This window comes from Neospora caninum, chromosome VIIb (assembly GCF_000208865.1).
Source record: "Neospora caninum Liverpool complete genome, chromosome VIIb".
NCBI lineage: Eukaryota > Apicomplexa > Conoidasida > Eucoccidiorida > Sarcocystidae > Neospora > Neospora caninum.
In genome coordinates this window covers 988,695-1,016,575 of record NC_018394.1, presented here as the reverse complement: position 1 = coordinate 1,016,575, position 27,881 = coordinate 988,695, and the positions used below count along the sequence as shown (strand labels likewise).

The window sequence follows — 27,881 nt, the reverse complement described above, 5'->3', positions numbered from 1 at the left end:
AACGTGAGGGACGACACACCTGTGTTTCTCCAGAGACCGGTAGGTAGGCAAGGCACAAAAGACCGAGAGACTTCGTATGGGACAGAAAGACGAGAGGCCAACAGAAAAGAGGTTCCACGCTCCCTTTAGAATCGGAGCTTCTTCCGCAGGAAAAGCAGATCCTTGCTGACCTTCCCGACCTTGTCGTTGACGGGGTTGGTGAACTTCTCGTAGAAGATCTTCTTCAGTCCCTTCTTCGCCGCCTTGCGGTCGTCCACAGTTCTCATGGCGTCCTCAGGCACCATGGTCTTCACGTCCATGTCGCTGCTGACCGTGTATCTGAAGAGAGGCACGAACGCAAAAACCATCCGATCCCGTCAACTTTCACGCAGACACCGAACACCCAGTTGGTCTCGAACAAAAAGCGATTTCAAACCCCCCCCCCCCCCGCTCACGGTTCCTGTGTCTAACCACAAGTATAACCACAGCCTGGAGGCTGCCTCTCCTGCGAAGCAGAGAGCGACCGACAGAGAAGGGTAATACTAACCATGGACCTCCAGGAGAGACGACCGCATTCTTCTTCTCGGTCTAGTACAAAACGACCGCCTACGGACCACACAGTGAAACCCCCTGAAAGTTGCCTCCCGTCGAGTTCAAGACTCGGACGACGGGGATCGCCCCGAGAAAAGATCCCAAGCTGGGTGGCCCCGGCGCTGCCGCCGTGCTCCCCCAGACGCCCCCGATCGCTTTGGAAACGCAGTTGGACCTTTTACTGCAGTTCACTTTTGTTGCACGTTCCCTGAGCTCGTGCGCGTTTCCCGTCACACGTGTCCGGAGAAAGGGGAGAGGGGCGCACCTCGCCCGCGACTCGAGTGCAAGGCAGTCTCGCCTACCTGGTCGGCATCAAGTGGTTTACGTTGATGTACTTCAGGAAGGGCTTGACGCGCATGCGCTTCTCGATCTTCTTCGCAGGCATCTTCTTGTGCACCTTCAGAGGCGCCTTCTCAATTCCTGCCACGAGGCAGAAGGCGAACTGACGCTCTTTGCTGCCTTCCCATGTGTTGACGACGACACCCTTCTTCCCTGCGTAGCGTCCGTTGAGGACAACAACCACGCGGCCGGACTTCAAACTGCAGCACACGCAGAGGAGACAAACTTCGCGGGGGGAATGGGTCCGCTGGAAAAACGAGAGACGGACACACACGCGCGCCCCGGGGCAGCGCGCACCGTTTCCCTCCCCAACCCCGAAGCTGGCGCTCTCTCTATAATAAACGCCCCCAAGGATCCTAAACGCGGGCAACTCTCTGGAAACTGGATGGAAAAGCGGCGTTTTGAAATGCAGGTTTTTGCGAATCAACTCGATCGCGGTTGCGGCTACGGCAGACTTGGCCTCTCTCGCGCTGTGCCTAGAAAGAGGGTTCTCATTCGATTTGACGGGCATGCATTCTCGTCGCCTCCCGGCTGAGCTAGAGCCCACACAGAGGGAGGCGTTTCAACCGGGAACGCGCGCGAAATCAACCGCGCGGAAGAGCGACGAAACGAGGGTTCTTTCCGGGCACGAGAGAGATGCAGCAACCGCCTTTCTTCTTTTTCAGGGTGGAGAAAGGTGGGGGAAAGAGAGGCGCACGTGGCGCAGCGAACGAGCGACTGGCCGCGGCTTTTGTCACTGGAACAGACACTTGTTCGCGGAATTCGCCCGCGCCAGAAAAGCTTGGGAGGGGAAAGAAGAAGTATGGAAGGGAAGCCTGCTCGGTCGAGCCTCCGTACACACGACATGCACAGGAGTCTTTTGCGGCGACAGCACCCCACAAGCGCAGAGTCGAAAATCTTTCTTTTTCGATATCAGTCCCTCGAAAAGGAGAGGATTTGTGCCGACTTACAGCTTCACCATCGCGTCGAAGAAGTCGCGAGAGAGCAGACGAATATCCTGAGGGAAACGGAAAGAAAGGAACAACTCTCCGACAGACACACGCCCCGCCCCAAGTGAAAACGGCCCATTTCTCTCCGCTTGTGGCGCAGAAAAGAGATCCCCCGCGTCACCAATCGCCTCGCGCCGCTCTCTTCTCTTTCTGCAACACCACCCACAGGCCACCAGAGCCGTCGAGGCCGAGCCAGGCAGAACCTGGGCGTTTTCGCGCGAGTGACGCAGCAGCCGGAGTCCCCGACTATAAGCCGATCCCGGGGGAAATCCGGCAGACTCCGCAGGAAACTGCGCGACTCGAGGCATGCGCGGCTTTTACACGCCAGGCAAGAAACAGAAGGAGGGTCTCCTCTTTTCTTGGACGAGACGGTGGCTGTCGATCTTCTTTACGCCTCTATAGTTAGAGCGGTAGATGCTGCTGCCGCACGTGCATGCGCATATGTCTACGGCTGTGCCTGCCTATCCAGGTGGATTTTTACGACTCGCCGTTGTTTATGGGTTTCGAACAGACAAAGAACCCGAGCGAACCCCGAGGAGAGGCAAAGACTGGCTGCGGTCACATCTCTCGATCTCTGCGCCGTCGCGCGCGTGTGTGTGTGCTGTCAGGTACATGCGAGCTGGCTTCTCGCGCTTTGCCGATTGACTCCCAGAGAGAGCCCCAGTGCATGTGTGAGTTCGCGAGAAAGCAGAAGAAAGCTGCCTAGACAAAAAAGAGGACTGCGGACTGCGCTTTTTCTTTTCTTGGCGGGAGAAGCGCCGTTCCGCTCGTCCGCGCAGCAAAGTTCTCGCTGCCTTCTTTCTCTCGCAAGCCTGCCACATGCTCTCGTGTCTGCCTTGGCGTTTTCTTCCCACGTCTCGATTCGGCGCACATACACGGGACTTCCGGTCGTCACCCCTCCCGAGTGTCTGCCTTGCCGTTCTGGATCTTCTCTCCGACTCGGGAAAGCGCAGCTCTGCGCGTCTTTCGTCTTACCACCGCAACACTCCGAGCCGCGCCCTGTGGACGAGGAGCCCTAGGCGGTAGACACACATCGCTCGGAGGCCGGGTGAGAAGAGGGAAAAAGAAGAGAAAAAAAGAAGAGAGGAAAAAGATAGGGGGACGGGTCCCAGGCAGAGAAGGCACCAGACCCACGGGGAGAAGACTCGGCGAGAAAAGAGAGGCCCAGAACGAGTCAGGGAGAGAGCGCGAGCGAAACCAGCGGATGCGGAAGGGCAAACTCTCACACGGCTGAGAAACACCTTGGCCACCCCTCGACCTCCAGAGAGCGTTGTCTTTCCTCCGAAAGGAGAAGGAAAGTTGTGCCTCCTTGTCGATCGTTTTCAGCATTTTCTTGTCGATTTCTCCTCACCTTTCTTCCACTTCGACAACCGCCCGCCTCGCCACACTCGGCCTTAGTTGTTTCGCCTCGTTTCCACTTCGACACACTTCCCACGGATCGCCAGCTCTCCAAGCAGCTCATGCGTCCCGGCGTAGAAGAGAGAGTGAGAGGAAGGACTGCCGACCTTTTCGTGTTCAAAGTCGACAGTATGTCCACTGACGCTCAGCAGCACCGGTCTCTTGAAGCGCCAGAAAATCCGGTCGCCCTCGAGGGCCCAGTTGGCTCTCTCCGCAGTTCTCCACCTGTCTCCTTTGCGTCTCTGTCCCCTCGTGCCTCCGCCTCCGAGATTCGAAACTCTTCGTCCCTTGCGGCGTCTCCCACCGACTGCCTCGCGTCTGCCTCGAGTTCCTTGTCTTGTCCCGCCGCGTCTGTTTCCCTGCCGTCTTCCTCTTCTTCTGAATTCGCGCCCGCGGACACAGGCCAACCTTGTGTCGCTGCGGCGCCAGGCTCAACGCACGCCGCTCGCACTGCGGCGCTTCTTCGTATGATTTTCCCTTCTTCTTCGCCCGCGCCCCGGTCGTGCCCGTTCATTCCTTTCCGGTCCTCGACGTCTCACTCCACCTCGTCTGCCTCTTCCGCCTCTTCTTCTGTTTCTTCCGGGGCGTTCTGCGGTCGTGTCGCTCCCACTGCTCTTGCATCGGAGACAGGGAGCGAGCGAGCGGAGCTGTCGCCCGGCTGCCTTCCCCACTCTGAGCGTGTCTCCGCATGCGCGTCTGGGCCGTGCGGGTCTCGAAGCGAACAGCGAGCCGACGAGGCGTTGAAAGCGCTCCAAGTTCACCTTCGCCAGCACATGACCATGGAAACAGACGAAGAGAACCCCACGGACGGAAGAAAGAGCCTCTACGCGTCGTTCGCATCAGACAGCCATGGCGAAGAGGAGGGTTCCCGTCCCCCACAGCACCCCTCCACCGACCCCGCAAACCTGAGCAAGGCTGACGGGCCGTCTCCTCCGTTTTCGTCCTTGCCTTCGTCTGCATCTGTGTCTTCGTTGGTCTCCTCATCGTCCGCTTCCTCATCTTCGTCTGTGCCGCTTTCTGCCTGTTCTGTGCCTGTTGAAACCGGCTCTTCCCCGCTTCGCAATGCGTCCGTGGACGGTACACCGACGGGAGGAGGAACCTCTTCTTCCTCGGACGGCGCGGGGAAATCCGCAACTGCTTCCCGTTCGCTGTCGCCGTTAATCGCCACTCTGCGAGCGAAGATGCAAAACATCTCGGGGGACCAGAAGGAACCGACTCAGCCCGTGGCGAGAGGCCTCTCTCTGCCGCTGTCGACGCTTCCTGGAACCGCCCAGCTGGTCACCATCCGCCGTCGCGGCGCTTCAGGCTCCGCGGCGAATCCGTCAGAGCCTCCCGAGGGTGCGACGCATGGAGGGGAAGAGGACTCGCCGCGCTCGCCGTCGGGGTTCGACGACAGCTGTGAAGAAGCTCAATACCCTGCGTGCACGGAACAGGCCTTGCGCGCGCTGCTGGAGGAATGGCCGGTAGTCCCCGCTGACGTCTCCGAGGCGGCGAGCGAGAGAGAACGAGACCGCAGGCTGGGACGCGCCGCTTCGAATGGAGAACAGACGGCGGCGGAAACGTCGGAGAGCGAAGAAAGAGAAAGAAAGCTTTCTCTTTTCGACGAGTTCCACAATCTCTCCCGCCTTAGCCGACGACTGCTAGCCAGGCTCCGGCTACCAGGAGAGGCGGAAGCAGAGGGAGACGGAGAGAGGGAGACGGAGCGGGAGGGCGAAGCGAAGCGCGAAGAACGGAGGACGCGTGAGAGAGTGGGAAATTCGTTGGAAGACGCGGAGAGATGCGCGACAGAAGAGCGCGGGAAGAAGGCAACACCTCCGGACCCAGACAGAGCACAACCTGCGGCGCGCGACGGCTGCGACGCAGAGGTCTCTCTTCGCGCCTTCGACGCTGCAGTCAACGAGTTGCTGACGACCGTGGGTCTCCAGTAGAGATTTAGAGCGAAGGAAGGGGGAGAAAAGAGACGGAACGAGACGGCGAGCCCCAAACACGGAGCGAAGGGGAGACAGCGCGCGCGGCAGACAGAAGGCGCGGAAGAAGAGACGTGTCCTGTCTTCCGTGCAACTCAGGAAAGAGAACAGGGAAAGAATTTCTCCTCAACGCTGTTTGTCTCGGTGACGACCAGCCGTTTTCTCTGTTTGCGCGGGCAAACCTTTCTCAGCACCGAAGTTTCGGCGTTGCACTTTCAAACCTGCAAACGCCCCCCGATGGGCTCCAACCTCCTATCTGAAAAAAAAAGCCACTTCGGCTTCGTCCTCGTACATACACTTGAGATATGTGTAAACATTCGTATCTATCTATAGTTCGTCTTCTCCATGTGGAAGGCTCTCGGTGGACATGGTAAACATGGACCGTGTGCACGTAGGTATCTTTCTTTGTAGGGTTACTCGTGGCAAGAACTGCACATATTTGAGCACCCGACGTTTTTTTCTCTGCCGTTTGTTTCGCCATCAGGAGAGAGCGGTGACTGACGCCATGCGGCAGAGTTTCTTCGCAGCTTATCGTCCTTTGCCTCCCGCCCCACCGGGGAAGAATCTCTGCGAGCAGCGCGATCCGTCATCGTCTCCATCCTCTTCATCTCCCGCCTCTTCCGCTGCCTCCGCCTCGTCTTCTTCGTCTCCGTATTCGGCTTCTTGGAGCGTCGAGAACTCCGCAGAGACCGCAGAAGCTGCGTCGCTTTTCGCCTTCATGTCTTCAGCGCAGAGCCTCGCTCGTCGCGTCGACGGAAAGTTCAACAGAGAGGCGTCGCAGTCGCGTCCTCAGCCGGAAGCGCCACGCCTCCTCTCTCCTCCCAGTCAACGGGTGGCCATGACTGTTCGCCACATCAACGAAGGCTTCACAGACATGGCCTTGTGGCTGTTGGGCTCCGCACACACTGGAGCCTGGCGGGAAGGCCTCCTCTCAGAGCTGGCCGTCGAAGGGGGCTGCGAGACGGTGCAAGAGGCAAGCGGAAACTCGACAAACATGGCCCAGACTTCGAGCAAAGAGAGAGACGAAGAGAGAGACGAAGAGAGAGGCGAGAGCAAGGCACGCGAGGAGATCGAAGCGCAGAAGAGGGAGGCCGAGACGGCGCAGCTGCAGCGTCTCAAGAATGCTTATATCGGGATCGTGCGAAAACTGCAGAGACTGGAGCCTGACGAGCTCGTCGAGGGATGCTTCATCATCGACAAGATCGTTCGCCCCGAGGAGGTAGGAAGCAGACGCTTCTCGCCTCTCTCAGCTGTCCTCGATTTTTTCGCTGGGGTGTCTCGATATCTCAGAACTGGAGTTGTATCACCAGGATCCTAGGTCGTCTCCCGTCTCTTTTCATCCGATTTGAGGTGTACGAACGTGATTCGAGGAAAACTCGCGAACGACGCGACCGCTAGAAATATAGCTTCATCCGCCCTTTGGGGTCGATTTTCCGTGAAAAAAACTCTGAAAACGCTGCGGGGGTTTCCTGCCTCGCAGCCGAGCGACGCTGAGCCTTCCTGTGAAAGCGTCCACGCGTCTTTTCTTCTCACCGAAGCGTCGCTCCCCTCACTTTCCTTTTCTCTGCGCCTGCTCTCCTTGTGCATCCTTGCAGATTCGCCGCAGTGTCGTGTTTGGCAGGCAAGGCCGCCGCGAGTTCTTGCAGGTTCGTGCCTTTTCTCTTCTGTGCCTTGAGTCTGGGGAGGAAAACGACCGTCTACAGTTTGTGCATGAGCAGTTCCTGCAGAGGAATGCTGCGGAGCAGAGCTGTGCGTTCGGCTTCCTGATTGGCGTGCGATGTCGTGTCTCCCTCCTCTCCTTCGCTCGCTTCTTCTTTCCGTGTCCGGTTCCGTTTTCCACCTGAGAATCCAGCTGCCTTTTCCTGGCTCTCTGAGGATGCCTCGAGTCTTCTCTTGCCATTCACATCATTCACATATCCACGTGGATGGGATCCAGTGTCTGTCTTTCCCGGACATTCCCTATCCATTCGTTTCAGACTCTTGGGCCACTCTGCTCTTCTCACAACCCCCCCTCTCTCCCCACAAACAGGCTCAGAGCCGTGTACGTCCACACCTACATAAAAGGCAGATCCATGAAATACACATATATAAATGTAGAGGTACATACATACAGATATATCTATATATATCTATATATATCTATATATATCTATGTAAGTCCATTCTACGGATGCGCGCGAATGACTGTGGGGACTGTATTTCTGTCCTGGCCCACATTTTCTTTTCAGGCGCTCGATGGTCCGGGTGTCGTGGTCCGAGGCTGGGTGGTTCGGTGCGATTCAGACCGCGCTCTCCTGCTCGTTCGCCTCGTCGCCGCCGAACTGTACCCGGTGTCTCCGCCCCACTCGCCTGTCTCTGCGTCTCCGTCGCGCCCCGCGTACGGCGTCTACGCGGACAAGCCGACGACTCCTCGAGGCATGCAACTCTCTTCCGTCTCTCCTGTCTCTCCCACCGCTCCGGTCCCGCAGCCTGTCTCAGCCACGCGTCGGAGACTGTTGCGAGCCGAGTGCGATATCGGCAGCAGTGGCATCTACGGGGCTCTGCCTCTGACGGCTGTCGGCCGCTACGAGGTAGGATGGGGGCGATTTGTCGCGTTTTCCCCCTCTCTCTCTGGACCTTGGAGAACCCCGAGAAGCACTCAGACAAGCTCGATTAAATCCATTCGTATTAAGACCGGAGTTCACAAGGGAACCTCTTTATCGAAAGAGCCCATTTGCGTGCAGAACTCGGCAGGATACAGAGTACTACACAGACCAGACACGTACGCGTTTCCTGAGTGTACGTACACTGCCCTTTCGAGCTTCCCACCTGCGCTCTTGACCCACTGCTCGCCTTCCCCGGTCAGCTGCGAAAGGGTACAGATTCTTTGCTTCGATTGGAGCGACACGTGTGTGTGCATTCGCCGGCTCCGCTACGGGGCCTCGCGCAATTCGCGAGGAATGCGCTTTTATTTTCCCACTTTGTTTCTTCCGCAGTGCAAGGCTGGCCAAGCGAGCGGCTGCGTGAGTCGCTTCGTCCCAGTGGGTACGGCCGTTCGCGCCTGCGTGACGGATTTTCTTCCTCCGCCCCGCGACCCTGGGAGGCAGCGCCCGTCTCGGTGGGACGAGAGACAGAGGGAAGAGAGGGATGCCGCCCGAGTCGACGAGGCGACGCTGAACGAGGCGCATGCGCATCTTCTCCTGACGCTGAACGCTCCCGCCTGCTTGACTGCTGCCGACGCTGCGGTGCCTCTTCAGAAGCCTCTAGGTATGGAGCTCCGCACATCTCGGAACGGAAGAACGGGAGACGCAGTGGACCCGATGAAATCGGAGACATTCACCGATTCAGTGGCGACTCTCTTTTTTCCTGTCTCTGGCCCGGGTATGAAGCCGCGTTTTTTCTCCTCGCCTGGCATGGAAACGCTCGTTCCGGTCTTTTCTCTCTTGTGAAGCGCGGCGTGTGGCTCTGCGTCTTCGCTTGGTCCCCTCTCGGCCGTGGGTCGGCCTGGCGCGTCTCCGAGAGGCCACTTGTCTCTGTGGCGGACCCACCCGTGGTTTCCTTCTCTTCCTCCGTCCTTTCCACCTCTCGCACGCAACGCCCTTAGTCACCTGTGCATTTCTGTTTCCCTTTCTTGCTTCTTTCTTTCCGCTTCCAGGGTTTGTTGCCAGCACGCGCCAAGATGCACTCTGTCTGCGTTGTCAGTATGACGACTACCTTCCGATCGTGCCTCTCCAGCCGCCGACGCTGGACGCCGTCAAGTCCCTCTCTTGTGGCTCTGAGGGCGAGCCTGCTGAGTCTTCTGCGCTCGACTCGACGCGGAAACCAAACTCGTCGCTGTCCTGGTGGGACGGGGGCGCGTCCCTCCTCCGCGCTCGCCTGCCTTTCATTCTCTTCGGCGAGCCTCGCATGAAGAACAGCGGAGCGCTCGGCCACAAGCTGCGCGTGCTGGACCTCCTCCGGACGCACTTCTTCTCCTTCTCGCTCGGCGCCGGCGCATGCAGCCCCGCGCGCGCGTGGCGACAACTCGAGGCGGCGGCGGAGACGGAGCTGGGCGAACGGCGCGAAGCCGCGAGGAAGAGAGAGCGCGAGAGACAAGCGCTGTGGAGAGAGCGACACGGGGCAGCGGAGACACCCGAGCAAAGTGCACAAGAACGCGAGAGCGGCGGCAAAACCCCACAAGAGACCGGGTTCCGCGGGTAGGCCCCGCCGAGACGAGGGGACACAGGCCTTCCCAGCGCCTGATCCTGTCTCTCCCTGTGAACACGAAAGAGATCCATGCGTGACGCGCTGCCTTCTGTGAACTCCAAATTCTCTTGTTTCCTCGAGGCACAAAGCGAACACGGCGGTCGGGACCGACAAAGAGAGCCGTGCGGCTGAAAGAGATTAAAGAGACATTCTAGTCCCTAAGATGCCGATAGGGGTGACTCCAGTTATGAAACACAGACTAGGTTTTTGTGACTGCTACTACGCACAGGTATGTGCGTAATAGCAGTCACCGGCAGTCACCGGCGGCGCACCTCTCTCCAGCGGTGCCTCGAGTTCCTTTGTCGCATTGCCTCTTTGCCAGTCTCTCTCGCTCCGCGGCTCTCGAGGGCGGCCTGGCGAAGCGGCAGTCTGGTTGCTGCGTCCCATGTCTCCTTTCTCTCGTTCGCTGTACCTGCGATCAACTGCGTGTGATTTGTACCTGCAAACCTCTGACTCACTGTCCGTTTCATTCGTGTTTCCCTCGCTCCCCTCTTCATTTTGCCTTTCTTTTCTCTTCTCGCTCTGTTCTCCCTGTTCTCTCTGTTCTCTCTTCTCGCTCTGTTCTCTCTGTTTCCTCTTTTTTCCCCTTCCCCCGTTTCTCTTTTTTCTCCGTCGCGAAAATCTCTTTGCTCTCCGGGGCGCGTGGGTGTGCTTGTCTCTGTGCAGGCTGGGAACGTTTTTGACGGAGGAGCAGAGCAGCCAGTGGGCGCAGCAGCGCCTTCAGCAGGGAGTCTCGGCTGCGCGAAAGGGTGACCTGAACACCGCGATGGAGTGCTACGAGGCAGCCTTGCTACTCAAACCGAAATATGCAGACGCGCTGGTGGCGCGGGGCGCAGCGCATGCGAACCGAGTACGGGGACTTCACTCTGAGCGTTCAGACGGGAAGGAAGAAGGAATAAGAGAAAACGCGAAAACATCTCACGCCTGACCTCTGTTCCTCGCTTTACCACCCTTTCCCCCCGTTGTGCTCAACAGAAGGCCAAGGAAGAGACACGCACACGCCCTTCTTATAGACACAAAGACATATACATAATACGCATATACATATATATATATATATGTATATGTATATGTATATGTATATGTATATGTATATGTATGTGTGGGTAAATGGATCTGTGAGTATGAAGGTGCATGTACATGTCCAAGGCTGTCCTTTCGGCGTTGTTTCCGCGTGCGTTGGGATCGTGCGATGGCGTTGCGAATCCTCTTTCCGGTTGTTGACGCTTAGTTATCTTTTTTTCTTTATCTGCATGCCTTTTGGTTTCTTCGCTGCTCAGCTCGCGTACGAGAAAGCCCTCGACGATCTGGACGCTGCTCTGGGCCAGGAGCCTCAGCACCCGAATGCAATCAAGTACCGGCGCATCGTGCTGCAGCGAATGGAGAACCGACACAAGGAAGGAGTAAGGCAACTGGGAAAAGCGGAGGGAAAAGAGTGGAAAAGGGAGAGGACAGGGAACGGAGGGGGAAAGGGATGAAGCCGGAGGGGCGGAAGACAGAAAACGGACCGGAGAGAGATGTAGGGAGAGATGAGCAGCCGCGAGGAAACGGCGAGAAGCTTCGACGCAGAGAACGCGCAGGAGAGGAGGCAGCAGAGACTAGAGATGTCTCAAATGCAAAGAGAGAGAGCGGGGAGGGAGTGGCGAGAAGGGGAAGAGGCAGCTAGCGAGTAAGCCAAGCAAACAGGAAGCAGTGAGGAGACTCTACGTCCAATGAGACGGTCTGCGCAATGGTTTCTCTCCTAACACCGTTTGAATGGAAGACGCATTTTTCACTTTATGCTTTCCTTCGAGCCTGTCCTGTGAATCTCACCTCTCGCCTTTGCTTCGGTTTCCATTTTTGTCTCCTGTGCCTCCTTTCCGTTCTTCCTGTCAGGCAACGCGCTCAGCGCTAGGATCACGGCACACAGGAAGTCGGACGCCCTCGCCGACAGTGACGCGGGCTTCTCGGACGCCGCCACACAAAGGGGACACGGTGGCGGCTCCGTCTGGGTTCCACGACGCTCCAGCCAAAGGGACGGTTCCGTCTGGGTTCCACGACGCTCCGGCCAAGGGGACGGTTCCGTCTGGGTTCCACGACGCTCCGGCCAAGGGGACGATTCCGTCTGGGTTCCACGAAGCTCCGCGGTGGGGCGGTCAGACCGCGTTCGGCTCCCGTGCGGGCGGGGCCGGGGACAGGCGGCGCTTCGAGGCCGCGGCGGCTGCGGCAGTGGCGAGTGCGGCGGCGGCGGCGAACGCGATTGCCGTGGTGGCTGCCGAGAAAGATTTCGTTCGCTTGCTGGCGAAGCAGCGCGAGGAGAAACACCTGGCGGTTTTGCGGCAGCAGAAAGAGGCACTGTTGAAGCAGCAAATGGCGCACGCCGTGGAGCTGGAGCAGCGGGCCCGAGAGAAGCGCTCGCGTGCAGAGGAAGACGGCGAGAAAAAGGGCAAAAAGGACGCCGCTCACAGCGAAGACAAGGGGAAGAAAAAGAAAAAGAGCCACAAATCAAGTGAGAATCAGACACGGGAAGCCTTCCGTGGAGTCTGGAAGAACCGAGGGAACAAACCAGTCGCAGATAAGAAAAACCAACAAAGCGATGCGGTAAAAGGACCTGATACATCTACATCTCCATGGACACGCGTAGACCTATGCTGTGTCTTATATATATGTATATATATAGCGTACATATATGCCATACATATATACCATATATATATATATATATACCTGTCTATATCGCTAGCTATCCTGTGTATATCCCTGTAACGACACTAGCAGGTGTACAGAACTCGGATGGTTCTGTGGCGACTCAGGCACTCAGATGCGAATGAAGGTTTTTTCTGTCGGTGATGGGCAGTGCTCTCCGTCAGGTTTCTCTCGACTGTCGCCGTTGGTTAACCATAACTTGGTTTTTTGAGACCACAAGACCGCTGAGGGAGCGCGACTCGAACCGCGCATGTTGCTAGGCTCGGAATGGAGCCGACTCGTGAACCCGAATGGTGTGCCGTTGCGTTCGGAAGGGAAGTCCTTGTGGCCTCGATGTGAACTTTCCCGTTTTTTAGGTAGCAAGTGACGCGCGGTGAAGCGAAGGATAAGAAGAACGGTGAAGCGAAGGCTAAGCATAACCGTGTTGCGAGAAAGCAAAGGACACCGATACTAAGACGCGCGGTGAAGCGAAGGATAAGAAGAACGGTGAAGCGAAGGCTGAGCAGAACCGGGTTGCGAGAAAGCAAAGGACACCGATGACCGAGGACAAAGAAAAAACGTCTTGGGACGGAGGCTGCTCTTTTCGAGAGATCTTTGCGTAACCGGTTAGTTAAAGATACGCTGGGTATCCCACCATCCGTGTGCTCCCGCCCTTTTGTTGTGAGTGACGAGTGCTGGTTTGTGTCCAGCAAGAGGCTTCTCTCTCCAGGCTTTGAAAGTCGGTGTGCGTTCCACGATACGCGAGAAAAAGTAACAAAAAGAGAGGAATCGAGAATGTGAGGATGCGCGCCTGCAGGTGGGAAAGGTTCAGAAAGATGCAGGCGTTTTTGTTTCTTGACTCTGGGAAAGGCTAACACGCAATGGATGCACTTGTGCCTTCCTGGTTTTTCGATAGGGAACACGGCGAACGCCCTGCGACGCTTCTTCTGTCACCTGGCTCTTTCTCCTTTTTGGCTGTCGCGCTCGTGACTGCGTTTCCACACACTGGCGCGCCCCGGTGTGGGTCTGTGTGTCTGCCTGTGTGTGTATTATCCCTTGGCCCTCGCACGCTCTCTTGCTTCGGAGTTTTCTGGATTGCTGGCGAGCGTTTCTCCTTCGCTCACACACACGCGCGCGCGGGCTTGGATGCCGGCACTGCTCCGCACGGGAAACACTATTTTCCTCGCGACCGCCGAGAGCACCTAGCTCCCGGATCGCGAGGACCTCGTGACAAACTGAAAGTGAAGCCGTGTGCCACGCGTGTGTAGCGACACCCTGGAGAGTTAGCTGCGCAGTGTATAGACACCGCAGAAGCTGTCGATCGTCATGAGAATGTGAGCGTAGGCGTCCGGGGGCGTTCATTCTTTATTACTCTTCACGCGAGATGTGTCGCGGGACCACTTAGCTTTTTGAAATACACGGATGTATACACTTGCCAGTGCCTAGCGCATATATACCGTGCTGTGGAAGAGCCTGCTTTGTTGTCGGAAGCGTCGCCGTGCACTTGCTTACGATGGATGCACAGAGCCACTAAACCGTTCGTGTTACGGGCGCAAAAATCCACCCCTCGAACGCTGTCGCGGTTGCGCTTTTCTGCGTATCGCGTAGCGGTTTTCGCCACTCGCTGTGCACCTCCACACACGACACTCGATAACGCAGGTCTACCGCAGAACAGACGGGATTCACATTCTATATAAAGGTGCCGACTGACAACGGATAGCACACGGTACACGTGCCCTCTCTTGATTTTTCCCGCCTGTGGAAACGAAGCCAAAACAAAAACCCTTGGATTCGGCCTCCCAGATAAAACAGACACTGAACACAAACACCACAAAGCGCTCCGTGACCGATCCTTCGGCTTCCTTCTTTCCTCCGCTTTCCTCAGAAAAACGCTTTTCGCTACAAAACACAGCACACGACACTCTCTGTTGGGTCGCTCTTCTCCCCCCGTCTGAGGGTGGCACAACCCACTCCGAAAAAGATTTTCCATATCCCAGTCCAGGGAGAAGCACTCCTGTCGGCTCTCGGACAAATGGAATTACAAATGCACTGAACACCCCCCCCCCTTTTTTTGACCTCCCCACGCGGACCTCTCCTTTTGCTATACCTCATCTCACAATCTTTCTCTTTGAGCCCCACGTCTTTCTCCTTTGTTCTCGGCGTCTCAATTCCCCCTTTTCGCACTCCTTCCGAGCTCGACTTTTACGTCCCACAGCAGCACGGATCCCCGCGGTAGTCCTCCTCGAGGTCGTTTTTTCCGCCCGCGCCTTCTGGAATTCTGAGGCGGTGGCCGAAGAAGAAGAAGCCGAGGGCGAGGCCGAGAGTGACGGCGAAGAAGAGGCCTACATTGTACGTCATGACGATCAGCATGAGAAGGTAGTCGTAGCCGTAGATGATGAACGCCTCCACCATCCGCCAGGCGTTCTGCACGACCGGGAAGCCTCCGCGGCGCCGCGAGAAAACCGAGGCCGACAGCGAGGCAGGTTCGTTCCCGACACCGCCACCGTCTCTCTCGCCACTCTTCGCCTTCTCGGCGGCTGCGCGATCTCGTTTCGCAAGACAGTACTCGATGCGAAGACGAATCACCTTCAAAACGACGGAAATCATGCCGAGAACGACGCAGGCAAGAATCGACAGGACGTACTGCCATCGCTGCACGCAGACACGCCGAGAGCGAGAAGACAGTCGACGAACGAGAAAGACAGACCCCAGTCGTCATACACCTCAAACCTCACTTTTCGGACACATGCACTCCACACGGTATGATAGAAACCCACGCAGTAGATTTGGGAAACCGCAAGTACTCACTCTCCCCCATATATTACCGAGCACGTCAACACTTATATATATATGTATATAGGTAGATAGATATGGATATCTATGTGGATGTAAGTATAGATGTGTACATTAAAGGCATAGATATGTGCAAGAGGTGAGAGAGAGGAGGGTGTGAGGCGAGACACCAGGCTCGCCTCTCAGAGGCTGCTTTGCCTTCAGAGCTCACCTCGAGTGTCTCCCATGAGTGGAAGAGAATCACCGTGTGGAAAGAGTTTTGGAAAGACATGGGCATGACGCCGCAACAGGACGATTTGTGTCCCTCCGCAGCAACGTGAGTTGCACCCTCGCTGGCGGCTGCCTTCTTTTTGCAGCAAGACTTCACCTCTCCATTTTCGGAAGGCGGCTCCTCTCCAGCACTGGACGCTGAGATACCGCCAGATTTCTTCTTTTTGCAGCAAGACTTCTTCTCTGCACTTTCGGAAGGCGGCTCCTCTCCAGCACTGGATGCCGGGATCTCGCCCGAGGCCGACTTCTTTTTGCAGCAGTCCTCCTCTTGTCCGTAGGTGCGTCTCCTTTTCGGTCTCTCTTTTCGAGATGGACTCGCTTCACCACCTTGTGAAGCAGCGGCAGAAGAGACAGCAGAGGAAGGCGAGGGCGAAGGATCGGAAGGCGAGGGAGAAGGATCAGAAGGCAAGGGAGAAGGATCAGAAGGCAAGGGAGAAGGATCAGAAGGCAAGGGAGAAGGATCAGAAGGCAAGGGAGAAGGATCAGAAGGCAAGGGAGAAGGATCAGAAGGCGAGGGAGAAGGATCGGAAGGCGAGGGAGAAGGATCGGAAGGCGAGGGAGAAGAGGGGTTTTCAGCCTCATTTGTGTGCTTGACGCTCGGCATGTTCTCTTCAGCTTCGGCAAGGGGCGAGGCAGACCGCGCGGCACCTGCAAGAGCCTCTGGGGTCAGCAGGTCGTCAGCATCCGAGAGAGAAGATGTGGAATCCGAGGAAAGGACGCAAGGGAGAGAAGAGACACACACGAGAGACAGGAGGAGAAAGGCGGCGCGGGAGGCGGCGCAGCCACCTGGTCGCCCCGCCTTTTCCGCCTCCTTCGTTCGGCGCTTGCGGTCCGCTCCGCAGCTGCGACTAGAAATTTGACGCCGAGAAGGCGTCTTCAACACGCGCAGCGATTCAGCATTCCAGGAAAGGCGAAGAGAGCAAGGAGTACTGCGAGGCGCCATCGCGCGACCAGCCGCCGGAGATACCGCCATCTGAACCTGACCGTGCCTCTCGATTTCCAAGACACACGGGCGCATCTGTCCGATTACTTTCTTTCTCCAAAGTGCTTTCTCCCTTCTCGGGGAATGCACACACCCCACAGTCTTTTTCTCTCTCGGCCTTGCCTGTGCTTGGTGTGTCGCCGACAGCTACGTTGATCGACCCAGGGAGACGCGCTGGCGTCTGTCTGTGTACTTCGCAGGGGGGACCCTACTCTCCAATATTCCCTGTGGAGAGAAAGACGCAGAAAAGGAGCACGGGAAACCGCACCCCACGCGGACGAAGACTCACGTTTCCTTTTCACAACAGATGTTCTCGCTGAAGAGACGCTTCTCTGCTTCTTGTGCAGAGAGGAAACAGGGGGAAGGCGAGGTCTCGCAATCCCTCTCCCACCGCTCCGCAGCGTCGCACAACGCACGAGCGCGACGGCCAGTCACACACCGGCGCGCGGAAATTTGCCGGAAGGAGGGGAACACAGCGCCACGTAGAAATTCTGGTTTTCCCGTCTTCTCGATAATTCTTGAATTTTCGCAAGGCGAACTTTTGAGAACCCGTCCAAGCGGGTTCCGACGGGTTGGCGGCCCACCGCACAAAATCGGGGAAGCCAGGGTATAGAGCGGCGGACGGCGGACTGCCTGGAGGGTGGGTGAAGATCCCGCGATTTGGCTGATTCGAAAATCCACGTGGAATACCTTGCAGAGAAGGCAAGCGGTTCCCCCCTTCAGACTGCTTTTACGGTGGACGTTTCTGCTGTAAACTGCGAGAAGAAGCCCGTGCCTTTTGCCACTCGACTGGGACGGTCTCTTGCGTATAGTGTCAACCTACACTGCGCTCGCGCGGACAGTTCGATTTGAACGACACTGGTGAGGACGAGGACGGAAAGCATTTGTTGTCGAGATGCCTTTTCGCGCCCACGCACATTCGGTGTAGATCTTTTTCGTCGAGTCTTCTTCGTCGAGACACCGAAGACAGCAAGACTTCCAATTAACCAAACTACGCGAATGTGAAGATCACACACGCATCCGCTCCTACACAAAAAGGGTGAGAGGAGGCAAGACACCGGTACACTCTCCACTGCTTCAACCTTTGAAAGGACGATACTCTCTGGGATGGCTCTTAAATCTCTTTCCGTGCGTCTTCTTTTCAGCGCTCTGTAGCTGTGTGGACTGCGGCAGAGACAGCGCGGTGACTCGAAGTCAAATGCTGTTCCTGCAAGCATCTTGTGTAGAAACTGAGAGAACAGCTCTTTTGGGGCGGGCGTGGAGTGCCGAGAGAGAGCAAACGAAAGCGATGGCAGGACAACCAAACGAGGAATAAAGGTGACGAGAGAGACTCACGAGACAGTGCAGGGTTCCAGTGCAAACGAAATGGGGACGGCGGACTAGCGGGGGGTGAATGGGGGAGCGCCTTTGTGACGCTGGCACATCACGAACAGAATCTTTGTTCCTTTCGGTTTCGGATTCAGAACTAGAAATCGCTTCTACCGTAGTGTGTTCTTTGCTCTCTTCGCCAGGGAAGAAAGTGTACTTGGCACCGCTCGCCGTTTCAGTCTTTGAACACTAACGGAGCAACATCTGGAGTCGGGATGCTGCCTTTCTCCCACTTAGACGTCGGAGAACGGACCTTCGCCACACTACCCTCTCTCCAGGGTTCTATCAAAGAGACAGAAGTGTTTCGCGCAGTTGTTCCTGTCCTTGCTAGGACTGCAACAAGCAATTCAGTGATCGCTCTCATTCCGAAGGGGATACATTGGGGCCCCCCGTGGTTCCCTGCCGGAATCCCCCCCTGTAACACATACACACTCAGAGTTTCCCGTTTCGTGAAGTCTTTTCTCATGGAGAGACCAGTTGCCACTGATCCGTCACGACCTTTCGACGGCATCACCTCTCTTCTAAGGGTGTGCTACGGCTAAAAACGTTCCGGTCGTGCGCGTTTGGGGTTGCCCCTCTAACAGTGTCCTCTCGTCGTCCCGGTGTTAGTGGCGGTTTCGGCACCCTTGCGTTTCTTCCCCAGGATTGTGTCGCCGAAAAGGAAACAGACGGTTGAGTCCCCTCCTAACCCCACTGAAGGAAATTGGATCCCCCCACTCTCCGCACTGTACGCGGTGTATGTACACCTCACGGAGGCACTACCTCTGTCGTCGTTCCTTTTGCCGCTGTTTTCCCGCTGTTTCCACTGAGAGCCGCGTTGCAACCTCCTCGAGATCTTTGTCATCGACGGAAAATGAAGTGCAACGGAGCCGTCACGAGAGGGACTGCGCACAGCGAGAATGTTCGGCCGTGCCACTCCGCAGCGATGCTTCTCCACTGGTCCGCACTTGCAGTCTACGAATTTCCGGAAAGAACATCAGTTTTGCAGAGGTTTGCGTTCCACACCGACCGCGAGACGACCTGGTTTGCACAGTGTTCTGTTTTGCGACGGAGCGAGAGTGGGGGGTGTGTCAGTTTGCCAAGGCCTGCTTTGCACAGCCTCCTCGCCGACAGCTTGACCCAAAAGAGCGTGGAAACAAGGCGCGGGAGCGTGGCGGGCCGACTTGCCGCGATTTCCCCCCCACTGTTTGTTGTGCGGCAGCTGCCGATCTTCACTTTTCTTTTCTTCCCTCTTTCTTCCGCCCTGCAGCCCCCGAGTTCTGTGTTTCGTCCTCGCAGATGCCGAAGAATAAAGGTAGGCGCGTTTTTTTCGATTCGCCAGAAAAGAGCCTGACAGAAAAAGACAACGCCGGGAAGGCCACAACGGCGAAAGGGCTCGCGGGAAAGCCTCGAAATAGGAGGAACATCTCACGACCCAAGAACTTCACTTTCGCCAGTCGCGTTTTTTCTCCTTCCGATCTTCCCCTCTCCTTTTCTTCTCCTTCATTCCGTGAATCCGTGGATGCCACCCTTCTCGGCCCCCCTCGAGAATGCCTTCGGAGTTTCCCCCTCGCGTTTCTTGTGGTGCCTGGACACACCCCGATTTCCTCTCTGTGGTTCGCGGTTTTGTTCGTTTTTTCCTCATCCGGAACGTGCGCAAGAGCCGTCTGTCTGTTCGTCTCTGTGTCCTCTCGCGCCTTGACGCTCTGCCGTCGGTCCTCACCACGCAGTGCTCAAAATCGCCACGCTGGCCCTCCGCCGGCGGCGCGGCTGTTCGTTTCGCTGAAACCGACGAAAACAGACACGTGTTTCTCGCTTCTCTTCGCTGCGCGGCTGTTCGTTTGCCCCGTGTCGTAATAGGGCTTCCCCGCCCCGTCGCTTCTTCCAGCTTCTCGGAGCTGCCGACGGATGGGCCAGCAGCTTCACAAGGTCGATCATCTTTACTGCTCTTATGTTAGCATTTAACCATTCTTACCGCTTCCTCGTTTTCCTCGCCTGCTCTGATGTGTGTCCGATGTGCTTTGCGTGGCGTCGCGCCCCGCGCACTGTCTAGCTCTCCACACGCTCAATTCCTCTTCCATTTTCGCGCGCCACGCCGTCCCCGTCTCTGTCTCCTGTCGCCTCTTCGCGCGTATAGCGACACTGCTCGACTCGCCTCGTGTTGTATTTCGAGGGTGTGTATGTATCTGTGTGCGAGAACACGGGGGCCGTCTCCATTAATCGTCCGTAAACATGCGCGCGAGTGTGTGTCGTGTCGGGGCGTACACGGCCTAGGCACTGGATGCGCATCTGTCTCTCTCGTGGGGCGTCTCTCGGTGGTGTCTGCATGCAGATTGCCTTTTTCACATTGCGCATGGAAGACGGAGCCGCGTCTGGGACACGACGAACGGGGGGTGTGGAGCTGCAGAGATAATCTTAGTTGCGAGGGTGAATCAGAAGACACGCGGGGCATATCTCCCCTCCGGCGCGTCTTCTCCCCCGGTGTTGTGCCTTTCTCGTCGCTTGCCAGCGTCTGTACGTCTCTTCTTTTCTCTCGTTCCCGTCCTTGTCTTGTCGGTGTTGCGTCGCTTCTCTCCTGGTTTCTTCCGCACAGTGCTGCTTTCTCCGCTCTCTTCATTCGACTCTTGGGCCTTTCCAACCCGAACGGCCGGATTCGCTGTCGTTCTTCAGTCGCGCACATTGTGCTGTTTCTGCCTTCGCTTCAGGAAAGGGCGGGAAGAACCGCCGAAGGGGGAAGAACGACAACGAGGGAGAGAAGCGTGAGCTCCAGTACAAGGAAGATGGACAGGGTACGTTCACCTCGACGCTCCGGACGCGCTGGGAGATCGACACTGCTGTCGCCTAATCTGGCAAACGCGCTCCGGTGCCGGTGTTTGTCTGTTCGCTTCCTCTTCCTGTTTCCTGCTCTCTTCTCTGAAACAACTCGTTGTGCCTTCAAACGCGACAGCCGGTCTCGCTCTCTTCCCTGGTTCCATCTTTCCACTCAGAACTCTGATGTGTGGCTTTGGGGAGGCGCATGCGTTTGTGGACGCGCCGAGACGCAGCCCGTCTCCGCGCCGCTTCGTATCGACTCTCGAAGACGGAGAAAGTTTGTTTTTATTTTCCCGTTTCCTTTCGCTGATTTTCCGTTGGACCCCATTCAAAGTGCTAAAATTCGGCATGCGTCTGCTGTAGACTCGCTGGCCGCATCATATTGATGCATCTGTATGCATATTCATATGTGCATATATGTATATATATATATATATATATATATGTGCATCCATATTTACACATACTGAATGCACATTCTTTCACGTGTAGTTACGCGTTGTCAGAGATCTTTGTCTTAACTACGCAACGCTCTGACTCCATGGGCTATGTATGCAGTCGGTGACGTGCTTGTCTGTGCATGCACATTCGCTTGTGCATATATATATATATATATATATATGTCTAGAGCTGCTCGGTTAGCATTCCTTCGCAGCCTGATGGTGGGAAGATGAGTATGCGAAGCCTCATGGGGGTGTGTTGCGTGGACAGGGTGGAAGGCGTGGATCCCGTTTTTGGAGAGAGAAATTCGGAGAAGTGGAGAGAGAAATGCAGAGAAGCATGTGCCTTTTTCTCGCGTTCTTTTTTGTGGCGATTTTTTTACAGAGTACGGACAGGTGCTGCGCATGCTGGGGAACGGCCGTCTCGAGGCGTACTGTTTCGATGGCGTCAAGCGTCTCTGCCACATTCGCGGGAAGATGAGAAAGCGTGTGTGGGTCAACAGCGGAGACATTGTCCTCGTCTCTCTTCGCGACTTCCAGAACGACAAGGGGGATGTCATTGCAAAGTAAGCGTTTGGGGAGAGCCGGTGCCGCGCCATGCTCGCACTGAAACGATCCAGGACACAAGTGCACTCTGGGGTCCGGAGAACAAGGACAGGGGAGATACCCTTTTCGCGCCCTTCTCACGAGATCTGTGGGCTGACTCGGGGCACGGCGTGTTTTGTACTCCTCTCTGCAGATACAACCCCGATGAGGCGCGACTGCTGAAACAGTATGGCGAGCTGCCGGCGAACGCGAAGATCAACGAGAGCGACGTTTTCGGAGACGAAGATGGTGGTGGCGGAGGCATCGACTTCCAGGACGACTCCGATGTCTCCGATGAGAGTTCAGACGAGGAAGACGGAAAGAACAAGGATAAAGATATGGATATTGATGACGTAAGCAAAGAGGGGGGGGAAGACGGAGGGGAGTAGGATGTGCTGACACGGCGGAAACGGCGGTGGAACTAAACAGAGAAGAAACATCGATCAAGGAGGGGGACGAAAGGGTACAAGGACAACCCTTTGAATAAGAAGAGAGATCTGGATAGCGACAAGATAGGCTGTTTAAAGGGAGGCTGGCACACATGCAAAAAAAAGCAGTTTCTCGTGAGACTCGGACGACGCTGACAAGACGGGGTTTTCAGCCACAACAACTGAACAGCTGGACCTGCCAGGGGGATATCACACTTTTTCCAAGCTGAGAAAGAGCCATGGCGCTTGCCGCCTTTTTTTTGAACGGCGTTTCTGTACGGGTTCTGTCAGTCGCAAGTTGAATAGTTCATCCTTGCATTTGCTAGGCACACGTGTCTTCTGTTTGATGTGTGTATGTGTTTTGCAGATTTGAGGGCTTTCTGCGCTGTCTCCCCGTCTTCGCATTCAAGTTACTGTCCGTTTGTTTCTCTCTGCGCGTCGAAGCGATGCGTGCCGTCTTCCTTCTTCTCGCCTCCTCGTATTTCCTCTTTTGTTTTTCGTCCTTTCCTTAGCTCTCGAGGATATTCTGTCGTACCTGAGTCAGGACGAAAGTGGGAAAACTGGAGTCGTCTAGGAGATCTCTTTTTTCGTGTGTCCTCTTCTCTTCTTTGTCTCTCCTGACAAACCTTAATTTCCCACGTCCATTTCTTCCTTGACTACATCCGACGGCCTGTGCTCCGCCCCCCGGGCCGTTGTCGCATGTGTATTTGTCCTGAAAGCTCACCACGGGCCACTCACCCTCCTTGATCTCGCACGCATGCAGAGAGACAAAAGGATAGAGACGTACGAATACATCTATAGATATAGATATGCGTACACACATCTACTCTAGAACGGCGTAGACGCTCGCTTATTATCAACAGTCCCGTACGGCGAAGAGAAAAAAGGCGTTCTTCAAGTGGTCAGCCTGGTGGTTGTCTTGTTGACCGAAGGTTCGTAGACGGGCATGCATTCACACCGAATGAGCGTTACCACTGTCGCCGCAGAGTTCACTTGCCTGTCTCGCTCCGTCCTTTAGCAGTAGTAGAACGCACCGGAAAACACAGGAACCTACATAGTGGAAACCACACTTCGAGACCGTGGTCATTCCGCAAAGGGTGACTGTGGAGACAAGCGATACCGTTTCCTCTCGTCTGTCGTTGCCACTGCTTCTCTTCGTTTCCGTCTCTTGACATCTAGACAATTCACCTATACACGGGTCGATTTTGGAGTGCTGGTTTTCCAGTGTCAAGATGAAACCAACTTCGAAGGACACATGAACCCGTCTCGTTCACAAGCGATACCGTTTCCTCTCGTTCAATCACGCAGCGTACAGGCATGGTCTCAGCAAATCCTTCCCGGCGCAAGGGACCGCCGGTGTCGAGTTTGTCTTTTTCATTTTCTTGTCGATCACCGCCGGAGCGGCACCACATATTTCCGGAGTGGATCCAACACCTTTCTTTCGGCTTCTCTTGCAGTATTGCTAGCTCATTTCTCTCGCATGTGACTGCCTCTCTTGTGAGTCCCAGCTTTGACGCTGTGCCAAGTTTCTACTCGCTGTTACTACGAGTGATAACGGTAATCCGTATATTACGCCTAGAGCCATCAAAGGCTGACGTTTGCCACCATCCGAGGAAGCGTCGCCAGTTCAGGCACCACCAGGGGTGGACAGGGGGCGCCGTTGTGTTTCGACTTCCAGAAACGCGTTTAAATCCTTCGGTAGTCTTGGTCACCAACAGACTGCAAGCCTTGTCTGACGACTCTCGTCGGGCTTTGAACTAAAACAACCCGAAATCCTGCCCGATACAAGCTGTCTCAGCTGAATTTTTACCGTCAAATGGGTGTAGGCGTTACACTGTGAAAGGGGAAGATCCACAGCCTCAAACAAAGCAGCACCTAACTTGGAGGCGTTGTGGCTTCTGTACTTGACTGGTCGGTACCGAATCAGTGGACGTTCTCTTCCCTCAACCCTGAGAACATTCAGTGCTCAACTTTGAGTGCGGGCGCGGAAAGCGACGAATCCACTGACTCGCCCTTGGCCCATATTCTGACCGCGATGCGGAGTGTCGCATCAAACTGTTACACCGCTTGATTCGTCGGTGTGAGGTAAGCATGGTGGGAGCAAATCCTGAAGATGCGCCGTATCCGCTGATTACTTCAGGGGGCCTCTGCAACCTCGAAGCAGTAAATCTGGAAACGCTACTGCCGCTAGCCTCCCCGCGCAGCGTTTGCGAGATCCCCAGACCTGACGCTAGGATTGACGCGAGAACGAAGGCGCGAACCGCAAACTTGTTACGGCTTTTTGTCACGAATAGACTGTGCGTCGCTTTAAACAGTACAAGCGATTTCGTGGCCAGTCAAAACCCACAGAGAAATGGAGGACCAAATATATCCAACGTACACGATAACGACTTTGGCGTTGTCGGCCCGATGGTCGCTTGTGCCCGATGCCAGCTAACGGAAGACACCTCATTACGTACGCTGACCAAGCCTGAAAAGTTTGATGCACGACGAGTGACCTAAGAGACGACCAGGTCTCAAACGCGTCTGGAGCAAGTTGCCTCGAAACCGCTGCTAGCATTACGTTTTTGTAGATACATGGTGAGACACCGCTCGGATGTGATATTTTAATCGGGCCAGGATTGTGTCGGCCCCGGAATATGGGGTGTTGTCTTCCGTCGACCTAAAAGGCTTCATGAGTTTTTGTTTGTTGCAGGATGAAAGTGACGACACAGCGCCTCACTCTCTTTCTTTCATTGTTGTCTTATGCCCGCTGCGCGACTTCACGGTACTTGGTGTCTGAGGAGGGACAACAATTACCCCGAACAACTGCAACGGACACACGTCCGCCCGCACCTCCTGTTCTGGATCAAAGTGGCAACAGTAAAAAGAGGAAATGGTCTTATGGATCGAGTCGTGCTGACCTCAGTCAATCAGCGGTAGAACATAAACGCGATGGCTACACGGTTGAGGAGCGTCAGGACGCTGGTGACCGAATACAGGACCAGCCAGGCACCAGAGGCAGTGCCAGTGGGAGCAGTTGTGGCGACCTTCCATGTCAGGTTTCGCCTGTATCGGCTTCTCCGTCGAGTCCCTCAACCTCTATGAAGGCCTTGAAGAGACACGATCTGGCCCATTTTTCAGCAGGACGCAGCGGACCGGAAACAACGCCTGCAACAGAGGCGTTTTCTTCTCCCGAGAGGTTCCGGTTGACGCTCAGAAACCCACCTCGAGCTGGAGAGGTCAGCCCCAATATTCACGACCCGGCAGGACAACGTGATACAACTAAAGGTTATTTTTTCGCACGAAGGAGTTCAGACTTCAGCGGCGCCAGCTCATCGGCGCCCTCAGGGGAGGCAGCACCCGGGTCAGCTCCTAACCGAAACCCGCACTATAATCCCGAGAGCGTCAATGAATTGTTAAGCGTGTCGACCGGTCATCTTCCTTTGAACCCCCAAACTCGAGCACCAATTGCGGTGGGATGCTCACGGAGACCGAGCGCGGAAGCGCCCCACAGTCCAACAAACGCCGGCACCTCCCACCCTGCCTCTACCGTCTCTGCCTATGTACCTGTACGTACTTTGGGGGCGGACCGTTCAAACAAGCAAAGGCACAACCGACGACCTTCGAACGCGAGCGCGGAAGAAGTTACGCAGCTACGTGAGGCTGCGGGGCAGCTTCTCGTATCGCCGGCGGACACACGCGCACAACAGGCTGCTCTGCGGGAGGCAGTACAAGCACGACAGCGCAGTTCTGTCGGTCGGCATGGGAGGAGAGAGGAGACTCCAGAATGGATAGAGAGTACCATTGGCAAGGTGTTTCCTCGAGGGAAGCCTGTCTCGACACTAAACGCCAATGGGGACTCGGCTTACGTAATTAATGAGGGATACCTCGGTGCGGGAAATTTTGGTGTCGTCATAAAGGTGGCTTTATCAGATGGGGGAAGGTACGCAGCGAAGGTGGCGTACGGCCAGATTTGCTTGAAACAGGGAATGAGGGCAGACGAACTGAACGCTGCGATTTCGTCAGTGAGGAGACAGATGGCAGAAGCGGTTCAGCAAGAGTTGCGCGCCCGGGATATGCTTTTGGCCAAAGGGTACACGCTTACACGACTTGCGGACAACTTCGGGATTCCTGTGTGCAAAATGATTTTGAAGCTTCCTGAGGACCGAGAAACCCACGTTCGTTACGGTTCTCACCTCTTTCTGCTGTCGAGAGAAATCATGTTGCTGCCGTTGCTTGTGGGTGCGACGTTGGCGAATCTAGTCCAGCCAAATCCATCAGTTCCTCTGCAGCAGGCAGTGGCGAGGCAAACAATACTTGCACTGGCCAAGTTTCACGAGCTCGGCGTCGCCCATGGAGACGTTAAGAGGAGCAACATCATTCTCGACATCCACGGCAGAGCACACTTGATTGACATGGGCAATGTGAAGGTTCTGAGCAGCTGTGTGAGCAACGACGATACAGTTTACATGCCTATATTTTCACCTGAACTTGCCAAGTCACAGCAGGTGCCGCAGCAGCCATGTGTGAACCGTGGCCCTCTGGATGTGTGGGCAATGGGGGTGACACTCTTCCAGTTCATCTGCGACGGTAAACTTCCTTACGGCATTTCGGATGCGCCGACAGCCTACAGGGAGAGGATGTCGTATCTTTCCCAGATTCGCCTGGCAGATTTCTCCGCCCGTGTCTGTCCTGGAGCTGATCCAGCAGTGATGGGAATTGCTCTTCAATTTCTGCATCCGGATCCTCTCCAGCGCCCCGTGCTTGAACAATTCGTCAAGAGCTACGCCTTCTTTCAGCAATCCGCCAGAACCACATTGCAAACATAAGGCATTTGCATCGATGCGAAGGGCTCGAATGGGTATTGTTTCTCAGCCGATCATGATTGCAGCTGCAAATCCACCACGTTAATGAGTTTTTTTGTCTGATGTTTGATTGGATTGGCTTGGAGACGGTAAAGAAATGTTGCATGTCATGATCCGATTCCACAACGCGTTGTTTTCAACATTCGACCGGCAAAACGTCAGGTGAATTGTGTCGTGATTTAGTCAGCCCCTTTTCCGTCGGTTGCTTTACAGACAACGTGGCAGCCAATAATATTGGCATCCTGGCAATTACGTTTGTTATTCTTCTCATGGGGTGTCGTCTACCGTAAAATACAGCTGGTGTTGTAGACGTAACCCCCTTTTGTGCGAGTACGGCTCCTGACCTCAATGGATTGCTCCGCAGGAGAGATCCTGGTTCGCCAGCCTTTGAACCATATTCATTGGGTGTCCAGACGGCCTTTGTGTTGGACTCTATTGCACTATTTGTGGCGCGAACTACGCGGATTTTGCTCTTACTCAACTCCTGTGAATGACGCGTGGATCGGCTCGTAAAAACGAATACGTTTTTAGTACGGATTGGAGAAAACTGGAGCTGAACATACAGGTGGCACCGCCTGCGCGTACGCAACATCACGTACGCTGCGTTCTGATTTCGGTTGGGCTCCACAAAGAGTTTCGGAAAACAAAATGAAATTACCGACACAGAGTGGATGGCACTCAAAGTATCCTGCTGCAGTACACGAGTCAAGACATCTGCCTGTCAGACTATCACCGGTTTCAGTTTGTGTTCTACACACCTTCTCCACTCTTATGTTAGTCGAAATCTGCAACAGAGTGTCTACCTCCCGTTCCCTCATGAGCATGTAAGCCATAGGTGCTCCCCCTACACGCTTGCCTCGACAACCTTCCACGATCCCCCAAGAAAACGAGGTGTTGAACCGGTCGCTTTTCCTAGAAACGGTCATCGTTTCTCGGCAAATAAACTGGCGACAGAACTCGACAACTAACCGTTATTGTGTGGGGCGTCCCTGCTGAGCAGAAGATTTGGCCGTTTGCGGTCCTCTTGCTCCGCGCACCTGATCGTATCGGGGGACTACAGCTTCCGCTGAATCAGGAAATCCTCCTCGTATCGTGGCCGTAGCGCAAAATTGCCGAAGGATGGGCCTGTATGTCTTCGGTCTTGGTGGCCCACTGCCGATTCCGTTCTGTTACAACCACTCTTTTCCACGTCGTCTTTCGCATTAGCTTTCTCCTCCGTACCCCCAC

The 27,881-nt window shown here is 55.6% G+C and overlaps 5 protein-coding genes across 5 annotated transcripts; 3 read left to right on the top strand and 2 right to left on the bottom strand.

Moving 5' to 3' along the window:
* Positions 1 to 125: 125 nt before the first annotated feature.
* NCLIV_025160 (hypothetical protein) lies at positions 126 to 1,870 on the bottom strand (the record flags this gene model as incomplete). Its single annotated transcript, XM_003882710.1, has 3 exons — positions 126 to 318; positions 873 to 1,109; positions 1,860 to 1,870. The coding sequence occupies 3 exons, from the start codon at positions 1,868 to 1,870 to the stop codon at positions 126 to 128; spliced, it is 441 nt and encodes a 146-aa protein (XP_003882759.1).
* Positions 1,871 to 3,427: 1,557 nt separating this feature from the next.
* On the top strand, positions 3,428 to 12,364 carry NCLIV_025150 (putative TPR Domain containing protein; the record flags this gene model as incomplete). The annotated part of the gene is made up of 10 exons (XM_003882709.1): positions 3,428 to 5,209; positions 5,748 to 6,482; positions 6,859 to 6,909; positions 7,492 to 7,833; positions 8,239 to 8,509; positions 8,898 to 9,438; positions 10,154 to 10,337; positions 10,768 to 10,890; positions 11,363 to 11,975; positions 12,324 to 12,364. The coding sequence occupies 10 exons, from the start codon at positions 3,428 to 3,430 to the stop codon at positions 12,362 to 12,364; spliced, it is 4,683 nt and encodes a 1,560-aa protein (XP_003882758.1).
* Positions 12,365 to 14,353: 1,989 nt separating this feature from the next.
* Positions 14,354 to 16,232, bottom strand: NCLIV_025140 (putative ctr copper transporter domain-containing protein; the record flags this gene model as incomplete). The annotated part of the gene is made up of 2 exons (XM_003882708.1): positions 14,354 to 14,803; positions 15,156 to 16,232. The coding sequence occupies 2 exons, from the start codon at positions 16,230 to 16,232 to the stop codon at positions 14,354 to 14,356; spliced, it is 1,527 nt and encodes a 508-aa protein (XP_003882757.1).
* A 2,610-nt stretch (positions 16,233 to 18,842) lies between these two features.
* Positions 18,843 to 22,180, top strand: NCLIV_025130 (Translation initiation factor 1A (AeIF-1A),related; the record flags this gene model as incomplete). The annotated part of the gene is made up of 5 exons (XM_003882707.1): positions 18,843 to 18,858; positions 20,249 to 20,332; positions 21,180 to 21,360; positions 21,534 to 21,732; positions 22,175 to 22,180. The coding sequence occupies 5 exons, from the start codon at positions 18,843 to 18,845 to the stop codon at positions 22,178 to 22,180; spliced, it is 486 nt and encodes a 161-aa protein (XP_003882756.1).
* Positions 22,181 to 24,503: 2,323 nt separating this feature from the next.
* Positions 24,504 to 26,618, top strand: NCLIV_025120 (uncharacterized protein; the record flags this gene model as incomplete). Its single annotated transcript, XM_003882706.1, has 1 exon — positions 24,504 to 26,618. The coding sequence occupies one exon, from the start codon at positions 24,504 to 24,506 to the stop codon at positions 26,616 to 26,618; it is 2,115 nt and encodes a 704-aa protein (XP_003882755.1).
* Positions 26,619 to 27,881: the final 1,263 nt, after the last annotated feature.